General features: G+C 36.6%; 1 protein-coding gene and 1 pseudogene across 1 annotated transcript; both read left to right on the top strand.

Moving 5' to 3' along the window:
- The first annotated feature begins 3 nt into the window (after window positions 1–3).
- On the top strand, window positions 4–5,908 carry LOC113096460 (ubiquitin carboxyl-terminal hydrolase 16-like; annotated as a pseudogene).
- Window positions 5,909–6,565: 657 nt separating this feature from the next.
- Window positions 6,566–19,599, top strand: LOC113096463 (coiled-coil domain-containing protein 150). Its single transcript, XM_026261867.1, has 25 exons — window positions 6,566–6,845; window positions 7,273–7,635; window positions 8,349–8,527; window positions 9,125–9,229; window positions 9,378–9,507; window positions 9,601–9,644; window positions 9,714–9,806; window positions 10,745–10,852; window positions 11,050–11,174; window positions 11,494–11,647; window positions 12,750–12,818; window positions 13,011–13,103; window positions 13,182–13,265; window positions 13,446–13,544; window positions 14,323–14,388; window positions 14,473–14,597; window positions 15,187–15,259; window positions 15,347–15,471; window positions 15,544–15,661; window positions 15,823–15,993; window positions 16,081–16,149; window positions 17,151–17,282; window positions 17,618–17,704; window positions 17,996–18,133; window positions 18,825–19,599. The coding sequence occupies exons 2-25, from the start codon at window positions 7,275–7,277 to the stop codon at window positions 18,957–18,959; spliced, it is 2,883 nt and encodes a 960-aa protein (XP_026117652.1). The 5' UTR covers window positions 6,566–6,845; window positions 7,273–7,274; the 3' UTR covers window positions 18,960–19,599.
- The last annotated feature ends 167 nt before the right edge of the window (window positions 19,600–19,766 follow it).

Below are 19,766 nucleotides of genomic sequence, written 5' to 3' on the forward strand. Positions count from 1 at the left end.
TCGTATTATTATTTCTGTATGTGATGTTTATATACATGTCATGTTTTAACCCCATTCAGGTGCTCTTCAATAGACCAAAATGGGTAAAAAGAAGGGGAAAGACAGAAGTCCTCGAGCAGACAGCAGCACTGATTCAGCAGGTAACTTACTGTACATGTTTGACAGCTGCCCTGAACAATGAGATCCTGACAGTGATTTTAATCAAATGCTTCTCCTAATGCTTTGTTAGGGGTGTCCTGCACTCACATCCGTAAAGGAACAGAGCACAACTTGCTGAAGAAAGCCTGTCTGGATGAGCAGTGGAGCTGTGTCAAGACTGTGAGCCGAACAAACCTGTTGAGCAGCAGATCTCAGAGGATGATACTGACAGAGAAAGCCCAGCTGTGTGGATGTGCCTGAAATGCGGCCACAGAGTAAGTGCTCAGCTGACTTATGACACATTGCTTTAGGCCAACTGCATATAAACAATGTTATGATCCTCATCAGGGCTGCGGAAGATCAGGAAATCAGCATGCAATCAAGCACTATGAGACGCCTCGCTCTGAGCCACACTGTTTAGTGCTCAGTCTGGACGTCTGGAGCGTCTGGTGAGTGACACACATCCACCTCTACACTGAAATGTGATCTCTGTGTTCAGACCTCTTACCTTCTGCTCCAATGTGCTTCAGGTGTTACATCTGTGATGATGAAGTTCAGTATTCCAGCACGGGCAGCTGGCGCAGCTGATAACACACATAAGAAAACAAGTGCTCTCAGATCCTGGCAAGAGGAACTCCAACAGAAGTAGGTGTTTTAGAGCTTTTAGGGCCATTCACACTTATATAATGTTGTAGAAGCAAAATATCCACTCTCAAAATTGACCAGTGCATGAAATAGTAGCATGTTTTTGCCTGGAGTGTCTTTCCTTTAACAAAAGCATAAATTTGCATTCATACTCCACAGAAAGTAAGAAGGAAGAGATCTTGGAGATAAATCCTGCAGAGCAAACGCTGGATGAAGAGAAAGAGGGCGAGGAGAAGCAGAAGCAGAAGAGGCAGCTCAAAACATGATGACAGTCCCAAAAGACAGAAAGCAGCAGCCGCAGGAAGCTCTGGTGTCGTGAGCGTCAGGGGTCTCAGTAATCTGGGCAACACATGCTTCTTCAATTCAGTCATTCAGGTACAGAGTCAGAGTTTGAGGTGCTTCACGTGAGAAAACATGTAAGTTCTGCAAACCCTGATGTTCTCGTCTTCCTCTCAGAATTTATTACAGACGCAGTTTTTGCGAGAACTGCTGAACCAGATCAGGGATGAGAAGAGCTGCTTCACCATCACACCTGCACTGTCTTCTGAGCTGGTACTGATGCTGAGACACATGATTTTCTTCTGGCAATAAAGTTAGGATGTTTTCACATTATCATTATAATTTCAGGAACCTCTTCAGATCCAGCTGGAAAGACCCGGGTCGCTCACGCTGGCTATGTGTCAGTTTATGAAAGAAGTTCAGGGGTCCAAAAAAAATGTTGTGACCCCTAATGATCTCTTCACACAAGTATGTAAAAAGTAGGTATCCAAAAAAAGTGTTCCAGCACAGAAGCCTCATATAAGAAGAAAAGTTCTGTCCTTAAAAGATTTTATTGCATATGTTTAGTCTTTTGGTTGCTAGTTTGATTCACTTTTACAATAGATAAAATGACAGAAAGCCTCCAGAAATAATTAAAACGAATTCTACCCTGCATTCAAAAGTTTGGGTCAAAAAAATGATCAAAAGTGAGAGTAAAGACATAATGTTACAAAATATTTCTGTTTCCACAAAATTAAATTTTAGAATACATTAAAATGGAAACATTTGCAATTGCAATAATATTTTGCAATATTCATTAAATATTATCTGTTGACAGAGCTCCACGATTTAAAGGCTTTCAGCAGCAGGACAGTCAGGAGCTTCTGCGTTACCTTCTGGACGGCATGAGGGGAGAAGAACTGAAGGTACAATATGAACTCTACGACATGGACACAGACCAGACGTTCATCATCTTAGCAGTGTAGAGTATTTTAGATATTTTAGTGTAACCTTCTGCTGTTTTTTTATTCCCTGTATTTTCCAGAGAGTTAATTCTGGAATTCTGGAGGCTTTGAAAAACTCTGGCAAAAGCTTAGAGGCTGAGCAGATGAAGAAGGTTCTTAAAGGTAAAGTTTGTCAGAATGAAAAATTTGGTTTTAATGTAATGCTTAAAGCATGATTAAATGCAATCCATTAATAAAATTATATCTGTAACTTTCTCTTGCATCATTTTCACCAGAGTACGAAAAAGAAAACGACTGTGCCCAAGAACTTTGTGGACCGAGTGTTTGGTGGACAGATGAGCAGCACAGTGATGTGTAAAGAGTGCAGAACTGTGTCTCTGGTGACAGAGATGTTTCTGGATCTTTCTCTTCCTGTAGCTGATGAGGTGAGCTTCAATAGCTGCTTTACCCCTGATGTGAATATTCTGGGGAAGTGATCTGATTTGAGTGTTTCCTCCAGGCCCACAGGAAGAAGAACCAGAAGAAAGTCACGCAGTATCGCAGCAGCGTCAGTGATGATGGAGACCGAGAAAACACAGCATCTCTGGCCAATGGGAATGAAGACATGCCTACAGGAACAGGAAGCAAGTACCAGCAGAAGAAAGCAAAGAAACAGGCCAAGAAACAAGCCAAGGTGAAGACACACACACACAATATACAACATAAATTTTAAATAAAATGTAAATAAAAGTTTTTTTGAGAATTTTGAGTACATTCGTAAAGTATATGCTATAAAGTAGAATCCAGACCATGTGCGAAACCGATGTATTTTTTTTTTTACTTTTATGTGCATAGACTCAGAGACGTCAGCAGAAACTGGGCAGTAAAGTCATTTTGGACGCTCTGACCAATCAGAGTACGGCTAGCAGCACAAATCTACAAGATGCCTCCAATCAAAGTCTATCAGTAAATGGCAGTGCTGATGAAGAACCAGGCGAAAACAACCAGGAGAATTTGAGCCTTGAGAAACCTCCTTCTCTCACACAAAACGAGGATGAAGATGACCAGGAATCCGAGCAAGAACATGCTACCTCTGTCAACAACCGCTTTAACGCCTTACCTGAAGACCAGGCCTCTGAAGATGTGTCTGTAGAGGGAGAAAAGGCACAGGATGTGAATGCAATTGAGGAAGATGACGCTGCTGACCAGCTTTGTGCAGAAGAGGATCAGTTAACAGAAGAAATGAATACTCTGTCACTAAAAACAGAAAGTGAGATGGAAAATGGAGATGAGGGCTCAGACGATGTGAAGGAATACACAGTAGTGAATCAAGACCCTGAACTGGCCTTTCAGTCCCTGGCCAGCAGGACGGCGCCAGAGAAGCAGGAGTGTTCGCTGGAGTCCTGTCTGTATCAGTTCACTGAGGTGGAACATCTCACAGAGAACAACAGACTGATGTGTGTCACCTGCACTAAACGCCAGGCTGGACATAAAGCCACAGACGGTACTCTGCTCAACTTTTATCATATCAACCATAAACTAGACTCAGATTAATAAACTAGACATAAAATATTTACTTGAAACATATTGAGTTACTTAGAATTTCTCCAATTTAATAATATTGGTATTGTTAATGATATTGGATAATAGTTGCATGACATGCGAGTGAAAATAAGATATTACTTTTTTGTTTCTGCATGCCTTATATATTGTGATTTTGTCATATTATGATTTCTACATATATTCACTGCTGCGACATCCAGACAAAAACAAACAAGATTTGGTTATTAATGGAAATATGAACTTTTAATGGGTTTTTGGTTTAATCTCTTGAATAAGAAAAAAAATATTATGACAAAAAAAGTTACAATACAAATATTTATTCTTCCCACTTCAAATGCTCAAACCCTTGAGATTTTAGTTTAAATTATAATGCAAATTTTTATATTTGTGGTATAAATGTTAATATGTTTATTTATATTTAATTATATAATGTATAATTTATTAAAATATCGCACAGTATTCTCTGGAGCACATTAGCATTTATTGCATAGGATTAATTCATGCCTGACCAATTTCATATTTGAAATTGACAAAAAAAATCATTGTGCATCTTTTCTCCGTATTTGCTGCTGTGCATTTTTTTTTTTTTTTTTTTTTTTTTTTGGATCTCTGAAATGAGCTTGTTTTTAGTGATTTGACACAAACACTTCAGAAACCTCATTTTGTGAAAAAGATGATCTAACAGATTTTGTTGTTGTTGTCAGGTAAGAAAGCTGTTTACAGAGATGCTCTGAAGCAGATGCTGATCTCTGATCCTCCAGCAGTGCTCACGCTCCACCTGAAGAGATTCCAGCAGGTAAAACACCTTGTTCAGAAACTCATCTAACACCATAAACTCGAACAAGAGCCTTTATTTAGTCATTTCTTTGCCTGTAGGTTGGATACAGTGTTTGTAGGTGAACAGACATGTGCAGTTCCCTCAGATCCTGGATCTGGCTCCATTCTGCTCAGTAAACTGCAAGGGTGAGCAAATGATTGTTGGTTTTCACAACACTTCTCTCCATCTTTACATCACTCCTTGTGTTCGGAGTTTAGTAAACTTACTCAAAACTGGTTCAAACTCGCAGATCAGCAGTTACCCCAGATGTGTGTTTGTGTTTTTAGGGAGTGAAGGAGGGCGAGATGCGAGTGCTGTATAGTCTTTATGGTATAGTGGAAACACAGCGGCACCATGCGGTCTGGACATTATACAGCCTACGTCAAATCACGTCCCTATACACGCAGTTATATAGAAAATGGACTCGATGCTGGCTGTGAGTATCTGTGCTGTTGAACTGGAGTTTTTTTCGATTACCTTTATGGATTCATGTGAACATGCATTAATATCAGAGGCCCAAAAATCAGTTTGTCTGTGCATAATCCAAATTGCATTATAAAATGACATTTTGATTATTATCTATTTCTAACCGTCATCTCGTAGCAGGTCACGCCGAGGCCAGTAAAGGATCATGGTTTCACATCAGCGACAGGCAGTGTTCATCCGGTTCCAGAGGCCAAAGTGCAGAGTTCCCAAGCCTACCTCCTGTTCTACGAGAAGATCTCATAACTCACATGAGGAATAATCTTCAAAACAAAGGGCTGCTGCTGCTGCTTTCATTCCGACTCGGTTGCTGCTGCACTGGGAAATCCTGTTTCAACACACTGCAAATGAATTTAAAACTTGAATCAAAGTCGTTTCTATGAGCATCATCTTTTATTTTTTTCTCTGTTATCTGCTGTTGTTCAGGGTAAATTTTAATTCATCCATAAGATACAGAACTTACTTGGGATCTGTTTTTTAATAGAGTTAATAATTTGCAGTGGTGATTCAAAAGCGATGAGATATTTTTCTTCCCTCTAGATCATGATGGAACGGTTTGATGAGGCTTTGGTGTGGTTCTTTGCCTCATACAGCGTTTCTCAAATGCCAATACTGATAGTCATTTTGCATGAATCTCACGAAGAAAAGTCATATTCCACCCCAACATTAAATGTATATATAATGAATGTTCATTATAATAAAGAATAATTTTTTTTTTTTTTTTTTTTTTAGGTTTAGTAAATGATCATGGATACATTAAGTGTTAAATCTGTGTATTTAAAAATGACACGATCAAAATAATGTTTTTAAGAATAGGCATTTTTATATGCAAAATATTCTAACTATATATTCGTTTTAATTTGGGGTGAAATATGACATTATTACAGAGATTCATCTTTTTTATTTCTTAAATGTAAAACTTAATTGAAATATATATTGGTACAATTTTATATTGCAATAAATACCTTAATGTCCTCAATGACAAATATAATGGCAAATGTTTTGTTTCATAACATTCTAAGAAGGCTTCAAATAAAAATAACAATTTCAGTTCTCAAAAGCGTTTGGGCGTATTTTGTCAAAACAATACTTTGTCTTGTAAAAGGAAACAGAATATTATCGGAAGGCACCATTTACTGCGCATTAATAACATATATTAAAATTTTGCTTCCTCAAGGGGGCGCTTGATGGCTCAACAATCGTAGCTGTCCTCAAATATTAAGACGTTTTACGTTCCTTAGAACAAACTTGTGTGCTAAAACTTTTTTTTTATCTGATAAATAATTTCTAATGTACACCGATATCTGGAGCATCAATCGATGTAAAATTATATACTAAAAAACGTATCCTTTCATCAAAAACGACTGATTTATACGACCCATACATTCTAATTTTGTCATTAATTACTTAAGTTACTCGTTTCAAACCCGTAAGACCTTGGATCCTCTTCGGAACACAAATTAAGATATTTCTGATGGGGTCCGAGAACTGTCTGACCCTTGATATAAATTGCGCTTTGCATTGTAAGGTCATTAATAAAACGACTGTGAAAAGTAGCAAAACCCACGTGGCCTAGCTATTCTCTCAGCAGTAGTATGAATAAATATTTACACCAGAATAATGATTTTGAGACGTTGAAAAGCTACTAAAACACACAGTGAAGAATTTAAATTAAACTGTTAATTTGTCTCGTCTCATACCTGACCAATCAGATAGAACATCCGGGCCACTACGCCCCGCTTCATTTTTCCGCTCTAGTTTCGTTTTCTTTCGCTGTGGCGGGAGTTTAGAACAGCGCACGAGAGGGAACGGTCTCCACGGTAACCATCTAAGCCGGAAGTGCTGGGCTCACTCGTAAGCAACAACAACAGATAAAAACAAATGAAATCGACTCTCTATTCAGTTAATATAAACAAGTCTCAAGCCTCATCCTCAGCGTGTGACGGAAATGCAAAGGTGTTGTCAATGAGATTCACCGACGTCAAGTAACGTTACCGGTGAGTTTCTGTCCGATGCACTGATTTAAATTTCCATGTAAATAAATATATATAAATATATTGCAGGTCTTTTACCTGGCCAAAAACATGTAAATGTTATTCAATTACGATTTAGCCAAAATAAAGGTTTAAGAATACTTTGTTTTCTATCTATCTATCTATCTATCTATCTATCTATCTATCTATCTATCTATCTATCTATCTATCTATCTATCTGTTTGTCTGTCTATCTATCTATCTATCTATCTATCTATCTATCTATCTATCTATCTATCTATCTATCTATCTATCTATCTGTTTCCTATCTGTCCGTCTGTCTGTCTATTCCCTGTCTGTCTGTCTCTCTCTTTCCCTCCCTCCCTCCCCCTTCTCTCTCTCTCTCTCTCTCTCTCTCTCTTGTCTCTCTCTCTTTCTTTCTCCTTCTCAGTAATGTCCAGGTCAGTGATCTGTCCCTTGAGTGCAGGGGCCACGGCTCCGGAGTCTCTCTCCGTCTTACAGCAGCGTCTTCAGACAGCGGAGCAGCAGACGGAGGAGTTAGTGAGGAGTCTGGGCTCTGTGGGAGCGTCTGCAGATCAGCTGCTCGTCAACTCTTTAGACGGGAGCTCCTCTAAGCGTCCCATCAGTCCTGTGAACATCCACCGGGCCCTGAGTGCCGCAGGAGAGGGTTTGCTGTGGAGACAGTGTGAAACGCTGGTCGCTCGTGTGTGCAGATTAGAAAGTGTTTTGCACGCTCTGAAACTCACCACCTTCCGTCTGGAGACGGACAGACAGCTCAATCCATCCAACATGGGTCCGTTTTCAGTGGTGCATGTGAATCTAAATGTGAATTATGCATCACAGCAGTATGATAAAAGGATATTTGAGATGTGCAATACATTACATTTAACAGTGTTATTAAATTAAATGACTTTAGAAGAGCATTAGATGACAATAGAGGACGCAACAATACAATGTCCAATAAAAAAAAAAAAATCCAAATGTTATATATATATATGCTGATAAGTATTGTGGTACAAATATAACATCCCTGTTATTTTTTATCTCTTTAAAACGTTTTGCTGTTACTTATTTAGCTTTGAAAGTTTATTAAACTTTATTATAAAGGTTTATTAAACATTTCAGAAATGTATTTTATATCACAATAAATACCTTTAGTAACAATTTTACCGTTCGAGATGTGAGCAAAAGCTAACAAATTGTTTCAAAACTTTCCAAAACCTACTTTTATAATGTAAAAAGAGTATAATCCTTTTTTTAGTATTTATATATATATATATATATATATATATATATATATATATATATATATATATATATATATATATATATATATATATATATATATATATATTAGAATAGTTATAGTATAGTTAACAACTAGCTGTATATAAAAACAATGAAAAGTCTATGCAATGTCCCCATTAGGATGACTAAGCCAACTTGTGTGTTTTAGACTCATTTTGTCAGCGAGCATCTGTGGGAGCAGTTTCTCTCTGTGTGTAGTGCATCTGCAGGAGAGGTTAACCACACTGCAGGAGCAGCACGAGGAGGAGCAGCGCTCTTCACGGCGGGAGGTGCTGCAGTTACAGGATGAGCTGCAGCAGGCCTGTGAGCAGAGACAGGAGGCGGAGCGGGAGGTGCTCAGACTCAGGGAGGCGCTGGAGAACACCACCTCTGCTCAAGTAAAACAGCTTATGGGCTCATGTTAATTAAGAGACTGCATGAAATGTTTGCGTGTAAAAATTTATAAATGAACCCATTCAGTTTTCAGGTGAAATGGTAACTAGTATTTATTTATATTTTTAAATTAAAATGTAAAACATTACATTTTAAGCAGTGTTTTTAGTGTCATGTATATGCTATTATAGTTTTACTAATTAATTCTTAATTAATTTATTAATTATTTAGTAATTAATTATTTTTAAATTCATTTATATTTTATTTTTACATTAACTTTTTGATATTCTGTTATGTGCATTTGCCATTTTTTCCCCTAAATATTTTAATATTAGTTTTTATTTTTATTTTATTTCAGTTAGTAATTTTAGAACTAAAAGGTAATATTAAAAAAGTTTTTTTATTTTCACTTAAACAGCCTAATTTCACTTTCAGATTTTTTTTACTTTAATTAACAGAAATGTTTTATGATAAAAACAATTTTCAAATCGAGTGTATTTTAATGTTTTTCCCAGTTAAACCAATGAATCTTTATAATGTCATAAGTAAAACAGCTATTTCTATATCAATTGATAGTTCTTGACCTCTGAAACTGTTCGCAGAAAGCGCAGGAGACCACAGCACTCTTGGAGGCTGAGCAATCCCACAATGCACTGTTGCGGAGAGTGGAGGAGATGGAGAGAGTGGTGGAGAGGGAGAGACGAGAGGTAAATCATGTGTCTTGTTCAGAAGAGTCTGCTTCTAAATGATTAGACCTTCACCTGATGGACGATAATCCGGGCCAAAACAAATCAAGACATTAAAAAAAATGGCTAATTTAGGCTTTCTGCCCACTGTTTGCTGGTGTCTTGTCAGGTGGAGGTTCTTCAAGCAGACTGTCACTCCTTACGTACTGATGGACAGGCAAACAGAGCAGAGCTAAAGAAGAGGGAGGAGCAAATTCTGGGCCTGGAAAGAGAGTGTCGTGAGCTTCGAGAACAATCCGGTCAGAAACACTGAATTATGGGACATTTTAAACTATGTCTATGATACAGCACGTCTGTTGGTAGTGAAACTAAAGTGTTTTGTTTCCTCTCAGGAGTGAAAGAGACTCTGATTTCACAGCTGAACAAAGAAATGAAGGTACGAGAACATGTGAGGGGGACACTGACAGCGGGAATGAGACGTCTCATGATGTTTGTGTGTGTTTAGAGTGTGAAGACGGCTCTGCAGAAACAGCAGCAGGAGAACAGCAGACTCATCAGAGATGGACGAGACCTCAGAGCAGCTGCAGATCAAGTCCAGGTACACATACACACACTCACATTGCATCGACGAAATGGTTTATATAATGTCCAAACTGCATTTTCTATCATCATACACCAACCCTAAACCTAACCTACCCCTTACAGAAGGACAAGGATTTCAGATATTGCCATCTTTGTGGCGACATTTTGTTCCCGTATTGTAGGGTTTACTAGGACCAAACACACACACACACACACACACACATATACACACACTCCCTCATCATCTATTTAGCATTATATAATTATATTAGCTCAACAAACCCAAAATACTGCCATTGTACAAATTTGTATTAGAGCAATGGTTCCTAATTTTGTTTGGTCACATCTCTGTTTGAAAGTGGTGCTTACCCCACTATAATCTAATTGTCTTGAAAATATTATAATATATATTCTAATACAAGAGGGGACAAGAGAGAGGAATTAAATGAATGCAATAAAAGGAATTAAATTGTAGCTATTGAGAAATGTATGTAAAAGGAAAAAAAAAACATGAATATCCTGGGGTTATATGGGGTTTTACAATATTGTCAAATAAATGAATAAATAAAAACTGCAATATTAATAAAAGAATAAATCACCCCCCCCCCCCCAAAAAAAAGAAAATAAATTCTTTCATTTGCAAACCCATATGACTTCATCATCTGTGAAACTCAAGGAGGGATGAAAGGATGGAAATTGTAACCGTCAGGTTCCAAAAGCATATAAAAGTATTACTGTATAGTAATCTATATCATTCATTTGTTCTATAACCATTCAAGTAATACGTATGTGTGAAATTCAGACCGTTATTCATCTGGCTCATATGTATCCGTCTATCCATCCAGATTTGTTTAGCCAAAAAGCATCATAAACTTTGCTCTTCTGATGTAAAAATGTGTGTGCTTGTTATGAATGAGGTTTATTGTAAGAAGTTCACCTCTTTCTTTCTCTCAGGTGTTGAATGAAAAGTTAGAGGTTCAGTGTTCAGAGCTGAGCAGCGCACTTCATTCATTAACACTGGAAAACACCCGACTACAGACAGAACAGCACTGCAAAATTAAGGTATTTCTATTAGGTTTCAGTTTTAATATCATTTGATAGCGAGAAAACAATTGTTGGAATTGGCAAGGTGTCATAAGAAAGAAAATAAGAATAATAGTAAAAGTTAAACAGTAGCAGAGCAAATTAGCACTAATTAAACAAGTGATTCAGAAAATAATGATAGAGACAGTATTGCTGGGAATGTGTTGTTTGTTCAGGCGGAGCAAGATCGTGTGTCTAAACACCTTCAGGAGCAGGATCTGCTTTTAGACACAGCCAGAAGGAACATCCAGGCTGAACTACAGGGCACCATATCAGAGAAACTCTCCCTGCAGAAAGAGCTGTGAGATACACACACACGTTCACTTCTAGAAGTCATTCACAGCGGGGGGATCACAACCCACAGCTGGAAAAAGACAAACACTTCCTGTGTCTTTTGTTGCTGACACCAAACGCACCGTATTTTGACTCAAATTCATCTTTGACTCAAATTCACTTTTTTAGATTTAGGCTGATGGCAACGTGTTGCATGATCCTTGAAAACCAAAAGTAGACAACATAAAGAAAATATGAGTGTAAATCACAGTTCTGTCATCAGGTACTGTGAATGAGATCAGGATTGTAATGTTTGTGATGGTCAGCTCTCTTAATTTCTCTCAAAGGGAGGCTCTGAAAGCGGATCATGCCAAACTGCAGCAGAGTTCCACCGTTGCCCAGGAGACAGCTGTCAATCATCAGCAGCTGCTGGAACGCACCATTCAGAGGCTTCAGGGGGAGCTCAGCTGCACCGTGACACATGATCAGATAAAGACTGAGGTCAGCTCAAAGTGATTTTATGAGTTCAAAGAAAAGGACTAAAAACAGATAAACAGAAATTCTGACCGGATGAATCGCATTTCAACTTTTTTTTTATTTTTATTATTATTATTATTATTAGTAGTAGTAGAAGTAAAAATATTATATTATATTATATTATACATGTAATTATATTTATATATATATATATATATATATATATATATATATATATATATATATATATATATATAAAAAAAAATATATATATATATATATATTATATAATGTATTATAATTGCTAGCATGCTTATAATAATAAAATATTGTTTTAAAAAAGTAATATAATTATTAATTGTAATAATTACAGTGACAATAACAAATGTAATAATAATACAAAATTATATTAAATTATACAGAATTTTATATTTAATATACATATATATATAATGTTTTATTAATATGATATGTATTTATAAGATATAATATAAACATATTTATAAGAATTGTTTTTTAATAAATTCATATTAATAATTTTTATAATTAAACTGACATACATAATTCTATAATTAATATACATATGCATATTATACAGTGTATTATAATTATTAGCGTGATTAATTTGATAATACAATTATAGTATTAAAATTCTATTTATTATACATTATTCACACATACACACACACACACATTACATAATGTATTGTAATAATTAATATTACTAATTCATTATGTTAATGTATTATTTTTATTCATAATTTCTTTTTTTTATCAAAAGCTGCCATTTTAGCAAAGCAATACAGCATCAAATGGTTGTGCACTTTAACAGCTCTTAAAGAAATAGTTCACACTAAAATGTTGTCATCTTTTACTCACCAAAGCTGTATACGTTTCTTTCTTATGTTGAACACAGAAGAAGATGTTTTTAAAGAACCGAAAATTTGCTGGTCCCCATTGACTTCCAAAGTAGGTAAAGCAATACTATGGAAGTCAATGAGGAGCATCAACTGTTTGATTATGGCAGGAGAGTGAGTAAATGGTGACAAAAACACTTTTAGGTGAACTCTCCCTTCAACCATCTGTGGCCTATTGCTTTAATGAACTCTTTATTTCCAAATCTCAGATGAACTCTGCAGTCATTTCACTGGAAAAGGAGAAGAACAGTCTGGAAACACAGCTATCGGAGATCAAGGTACTGTACTGCTGACCAAATGTGAGGTCACTTTCAGTCTTTCTCTAGGGCCTTCAGGAGGTCAGAATTTTTCAATGAATTTAATTTCTTCTCCTGCATTTGCTGGATATAAAATGGAGCTCATTTCACAGGCTACATCGAATCCACTACAACAGTTACCATAAACATCCTCTTCTTCCCTGTGATTGACAGGTGGAGTTGACCGTGGTGAACTCAGCCCTGCAGAAACAGAAGGAGGAGAACAAGGAGCTGATGGAGAGCCTGGCAGCCTTGGAGCATCAGCAGGTTTGAGATCAGAAGATCACAGAGTCAGATGCACGTCAAAGGAAAGAGCGCTTGTTAGTCTCTCTCTCTCTCTCTCAGGTAACTCATCGTCAGGTGGAACAGATGCTCTGGGACTTGACAGACAGCAAGAACCAACTGGCCTACGAGAAGGGCAAGTTGCAGGTCTGTTTCACACAGACGCATACGTTTTGTGTGTGTATGGATTTATTGCACACATTTTGCACAGTGTGACATAAAACGATGCTTGAACAGTCATATGATAAACACACAAAGTGTATGTCTGAAAAACACACCAGGCTTCAAATAAACAGGCTGTGCGTGTGTGTGTGTGTGTTTACACAGGCGCGAGTGCAGCAGATGGCCGCTGACCTGAAGACATTGAAAGCAGAATGTACTGGACACTGTCAGAGCAACACTGCACTGCAGAACAGTTATACACAGGTAAACACACACAACAAGCTCTGTGCCACTCAGGTGTGTTAAACTGAACTGCATGAATGCAGAAAAGCAACTGATAAAAGCTGCTAAGAATCCTCAGACTGTTTATTGATTAAAAGGCTCATATCCTGAGGAAGCAGATAGACAGACTTCTTCTGAGATCAAATAGTTTGCTGCATTTCTGCCCCAGTCCAAAAGTACAGCCTTTTATAAATAAACTAAATTATAAATATACTAAGCAACAAAAAGACTTCATTTGGAAATCACAAGTTTTCTGTATTGCCCAAGCCTTTATTACAGTTATGGCTGATACCTGACAAGCCCATAATTATTCTCTTGATAGACTTTAAATTAGATTCAATTAAGAAAACACAAAAAACTCAAATCAGTCGTTTTAAATGCTACATGTGCATGTTAATCATCACAGCATTATAATGTACAGCATGAAAATGAATATTTATTTAGAAGTTACATTTAACTGTGTTATTAAATTATTTGTAATATCGATAATATCTGGCATTAGCTGACATGGTACCATTATAACTTGCATCCTTCGATTCTAGGCATTAGAAAGCAAAACATATGACAATATTTAACATCCATTCTGTTTAGAATTTTAGCCTGCCGAGTCACAACAAAGAAATAAAAGCAGAACGGAGGATATGTGCATCACATTTCAGTTAAACTTTAAGGACTTAAAGAATAAATATGAATATAAATAATGACCCCCTTCAACAAGTCAACTACTGAATATTTCACACTCTTTCTGCCTCGTTCTCAGGCACAGAGGGAAAATCAGACATTAAAAGAGCAACTCTTCACACTTCAGCAACAGCACAGAGACACGGTGAGGGGTTCAACGAAAGACAACTGAAAACTAAGAGCTGAATTAACAAAAGTTCAAAAGTTTTGATGTTTTTGTGCATAACAGAATGAAGTAGCTCAAACTCTGGAGAAGGTCCTGTCGTCCCACGCTCGTCTGCAGCAGAACACGCAAACCCTGCATGCAGAGCTGAGAGAAAGAGCACAGGAACTACACACACTCAGGAGAGAGAGGTGTGTGTGTGAGACTAAGAGGACACACTTCTGATTAGAGGAAAAGGGTCATTGCAACTTAAAGGGGTACTCATTTTTTAGGTTGCACTGGTAGATCTCTTTGACTTGTGGGATGGATGTAGCATTAGTTACCAATCCCATTGCAGAAGTGCTGTATACACAGTCAGCCCAAAAATGTACATTTGCTGAAAATTCGAGTTCATCCAAGATACAGTTTCATCATAGCAGATCTGGAGAAATTTAGCATTACATCACTTGTTCACCAATGGATGCTCTCTCTGCAGTGAATGGGTGCCGTCTGAATGAGAGTCCAAACAGCTGATAAAAACATCACAATAATCCACAAGAGCTCCACACCACTCCAGTCCAGCAGTTAACATCCTGTGAAGCTAAAATCTGTTTATAGGAAATAAATAGACACTACACAGCTCAAATAACAATTATGAGAGTGCTTAAATATTTGCTCGTTTCTGGAGAACGTCGTGCCCCATAGACTTCCATCATAAGTGCATAACTGTAAACTTGGTCTTTGTATAAGTCAGTGATTGTCTGCAGTCATCTGCATTCCTGTGTGTTGTGTGTTTTTCAGACTGCAGGCTATGAAAGAGATTCAGAGGCTTGAAGCTGAAGTAGAGAATCTCGACGCAAGGAACAACGAAAAGGTTTATTGCACACAAACACTCTGATGACCAAATAGACAAAAGATGAGATCGAGGAGATTAACTGTTCAAATGCTCACATTTTTGAAGGTTGAAGCTTTGCAAAAAGCACTTGATGAAGCTCAGCTGGACAACAGGAAACTATCCCAGAGTTTAGAGCAGGCCTTACAGGAAAACCACAATGCACAAGACAAATTAAACGCCCTCAGCGAGAGGTGAGGGAATGTGATTTGATGGTTTATGTCCTCCATGTTTTCTCAAGTTTACATCATACATGACTGCACCAGCAGGGAGGCGGAGCTTAAAGAGGCGAGGGCAGAGATTCGCCGATTGACAGAACTTGTAAATTCACACAAGAGCTTGCTCAAAAGGGAAAAAGACTCTGGGAGAATGTCAGCACAGAGGGTAATGTTAAACAAATTATGTATTTTGGTCATTTTGTAAATTAATTAGGTATGTCCTGCTAGATAGATTTTAATGTACAGCATTTACAAGTATATCTAAGTGCTTTATAAATACATTTGAATTTGATTCAGTTCTACTTTTGATTCCCGTTTTCTATATAGCTGAAGAAGGCGCTGAATGATGCATCGTCAAAGTCAGGTGACCTCTCACGAGCCAATCAGGAGCTTGGAGAGAAGGTGTCTGAGCTGGAGAAGCTTATATCTCACCTAAAGTCTCAAATGAATCAGTATCTGGGCAACAGAACACCACTGAATCACTCTCTGCGAATCAAAGTGTGACATTTTACTGGATACAGGCTCTCTCACGGTGGTAATAACATCCCAGAATGAGTTTTTACATCGTCTTTGCCTTCCTGACAGGATTTGGAAACAGAAATTAAAAGTCTTGAAGAAGCGAAGGATGAATATAAGAGAAGGAGTTATGAACAGGTACACGCTTAAACCTGTTTATATACAAAAAAGTGAAAGTGGCCTCTTTAAAGGTTATGCTAAATCAGAAATTTTCAAGATCTAATAGCTGATAGACTACTCCAACAGACTACTCTTTCTTATCCAATATAGATTTATGTATGCTATTTCATACATGACTTTCTAAGGCCTCAACTTAATTTACATAACTAATCTTCTCCCAAAAAAACTTTTTACTGCTTGTCTTCTGCCCCCTTGTGGATTATCCATGCAAATTAACTAGTAGAAAAGTTTGCAATATCATTTGTAAATGAGCTGCAATACGTTATTTGCTCGTTAAAGCAATGGAAAAATAAAAATAATTTCATTATTTCTATAAAAAAGTGTTGTATATGCTGTATATGAGGTAATACTTTTTAATAATGTATTTAATAGTGTATTATGTTGAGCACATCAGTGAATTTAAATTGAAATTTACTTGGCTATGTTTAGAGTGCTTTTCCAATCTTTATAGTCTTTATGTTATACTATGTAATTATTATTACAAATTACATATTATTAAATATACATATTCCTTGCAAAATAAAATACATTTAAGTCTTATGCATAATAACAGGAACAGATTTATTAAAAAAATTATTTGAGAATTTTTGTATTTGAGAATTTTTGTCTAGTGTACATCTGAAATGTCTTTTAAAAGTTTTAGTTAATTGTATACTTTGTATAATTTATTCAGAGATTCCCATGAAAATAGCCTTAATGCTGGCATGGCATTAAAAAGTTAATAAATAAATAATAAAAGGAATATTGCTCATCCAACTTGATTTGAAGTTTAACCATAATAGTCTTGAAAAGTATTGTTGAAGGCAGAACAATTAGTACACAATCACTGCTTGAGCAGCTTAATAATATTTTTTTTTCTAAATTCACCCTTAGAAGCACTGCTGATAAAAATATTAGAACTAAAACCAAAGACTAAATCTAAAGATGATATCTCCGAGTGTGTTCTGTGTGTGTTTCAGTCTCAGTCTTTGCTGCAGCTGCGTTCAGAGATGCTTTCTCTCCAGTCTGAGCTGCAGTGTCTGTCCTCCAGTCAGCAGGGGGAGCTACAGGCCGAAAGAGATCTCAATCACACGCTACAGGAGAAATGTCGGGTCAGTGCTCTCTTGTTCACCTTTACTCTGTGGAGCTGTCCTAAATGTTGACCTCAGCCCTAATAGTTCATGTGCAATTACATCAGGAACTTCCTTTTCTGTCCATGTCCATTTCTTTCTTAGCTTGTGTGCTTTGGGATTCTCTTTCCATATCTCTTTTTTCCCTTCCTCTGTATCTTGCAGTATCAGCAAGCTAGAGTTCCCTTCATCTTCCTGTCTGTTAGGCCCTTCAGGGCATCAATACTGCAAGACCAGTAAAAAGTGCTGGAGAATTGGCATTATGTAAATGAATAATCAGGGGGATTATGCTGAATGCTGGTGTTATGTGTGTGCAGCAGCTGGAAGAGAGTTTGAAACGGCTCCAGGACGAGAGGGATGAGGCAGAAGTGAGACTCAGGGAAGTTTGTCTGGAGTCACAGCAGGTAAACAAACCCCAACAGCGTCCGTTTATACATGAGGAATTATAATAGAGACGATGACAGAATTTTAATCGTCGCTTTTAAACTGAGTCTGAATGCTGTTGTGTTTCCAATGATCGTGTCTCTTGTTCCAACATTGTGAAATTGATGCTGGAAACCGTGTCAGATTTTAGGTTGCCTCCTCCTTTTCTGATCACAGCCAGTGTTGAAATCATGCAAGCTCTCCAGAGGATGCCTCTCATTTTCGCCTTTGATTTGATTTCTTCGTTTCCATCCCACTTCTCTGTTCCTCAGATCACAGAGAGCATGGATGAGGACCACAGAGGGCTCTGCTCTAAATCTGAGAGCTTTAATGGCCAGACAGAAGCACAGAAACTTACAGAGAGCTTGAGCAGTACGGGAAAAGACGCCACACGGTCCACTCCAGCTCAGGTAGCACATGAGCATACAAATCATGAACATACTTTATACTGTACTCGTTCGAAATCCATTAAAAAGGCTCCTAAAAATTAAATGATTAATTGTACAGAAGAATTTTAACTTAAGAAAATACATGTTCAAATGCTTTTTTTTTTTTTTTTTTAAATGGAATTTAAAAGACTTTGACAAAATTTGACAATTTTTCTAAATTAATATATTTTAAGGGATTTTATACTCTTATTCAGCAAGGATGCGTTAAATGAATCAAAATTTGTTACTAAAGATTTGTCTTGGTTTCCACAAAAATATTAAGCAACACAACTGTTTTTAACGTTCAGAAAATCAGTATATTAGAATGAGTTCTGAAGGATCATGTGACAATGAAGACTGGAGTAATGATGCTGGAAATTTTACTGTATTTTTATCCAATAAAATCTTTCAATTTTTATTTGTTATATATATATATATATATATATATATATATATATATATATATATATATAAATGTTTTCCCCATAAAATTCTAGTTCATAATATAGATATAGATATCGATATATTTTTGACGAAAGTGTCTATTTTTACATTTAGTCATTTAGCAGATGCTTTTATTTGATATTCAGATTCATTCAGCTTGTTCTCAATGACATCTGTGGTCTTTCTTTGTGTTTTTATTTCTGACCTGAAGGCTGTTCTCTGTTTTTAGACTCATGTTTGCTTTTTTGACCCTAAACTGGAGCCCTGGGCCTCAGCACTACAGCGCTGGGAGATCAAGAAAGAGCTGGGACGCGTCGCCGGCAGTTACAAACCCACAAGACACGTACGTGCGCTGACCACCTGATAACAGCATCCATGGAGAAGCACATCACAAACTCATAGATCATGCATGTAATCGGCTTGAAAAGATTCAGTTATCTACACTACTGTAGGTGTGTTTGTATGCAAGTACATATCAAGCATATTCAGAACATGTATTTCATTGCTTGAAACTAAAAAGTGCACTAGCAAAAACACTGTGTGTGTAGAAAGACTGACCTCATAAAATAAATTGGAAACAGACCTGCACTTTATGACCACGTGCCCTAATTACTCACAAATTACTCATGTTAAACATGTTTGTTCCCTGCAGCCCGCAACAAAGTTATTCTGTTGCAATAAAATAAGGTCAAACTCTTACACCTACAAAATGAAACTCCAGAAAGTACAAATATGACTGCAAGGGAGGTGAGGTCTCGCTGGAAGAAAGGGACAACCTCTACTTGTCTGTACATTACGTTATTGTATTTATATTAATTGTTTTTACGGTGTATCTTTTTTTTTATTGGTATATCTTTTTTCGTCATGTTAATAAAGCTATTTGAGACTGAAAAGACAATAATATAGCAATTGCGATATAATAGAATTATTTTTTATTTTATTTTTATTTATTATCATCATATGCTTCTCTGACACGTACATTTTGCTTAATAAAGCTGATCCAATATCCTCAAAAATTAAAAAAAAATAAAAATAAATACAAATGCTTGTGTGTGTGTTTGTATATAATGTATAATTGTAATAAATTATTATTAAATATTAGCATATAAATATTATTAATATTATTAATTACATAATAGGTTTTAAAATATATTGTGAAGGAAATTCATGA

The sequence above is a fragment of the Carassius auratus genome, unplaced genomic scaffold, assembly GCF_003368295.1.
Source record: "Carassius auratus strain Wakin unplaced genomic scaffold, ASM336829v1 scaf_tig00215937, whole genome shotgun sequence".
In the NCBI taxonomy this organism is placed as follows: Eukaryota; Metazoa; Chordata; class Actinopteri; order Cypriniformes; family Cyprinidae; genus Carassius; species Carassius auratus.

What these genes read in the sequence shown, in the direction of transcription:
- LOC113096463 (XM_026261867.1), top strand. Translation starts at nt 7,275, where the DNA reads ATGTCCAGGTCAGTGATCTGTCCCTTGAGTGCAGGGGCCACGGCTCCG. An exon ending in TGGAGAGGGAGAGACGAGAG is followed by an intron (nt 9,230 to 9,377) that starts GTAAATCATGTG and finishes GTGTCTTGTCAG; the next exon opens with GTGGAGGTTCTTCAAGCAGA. An exon ending in CTCTCCCTGCAGAAAGAGCT is followed by an intron (nt 11,175 to 11,493) that starts GTGAGATACACA and finishes TTTCTCTCAAAG; the next exon opens with GGAGGCTCTGAAAGCGGATC.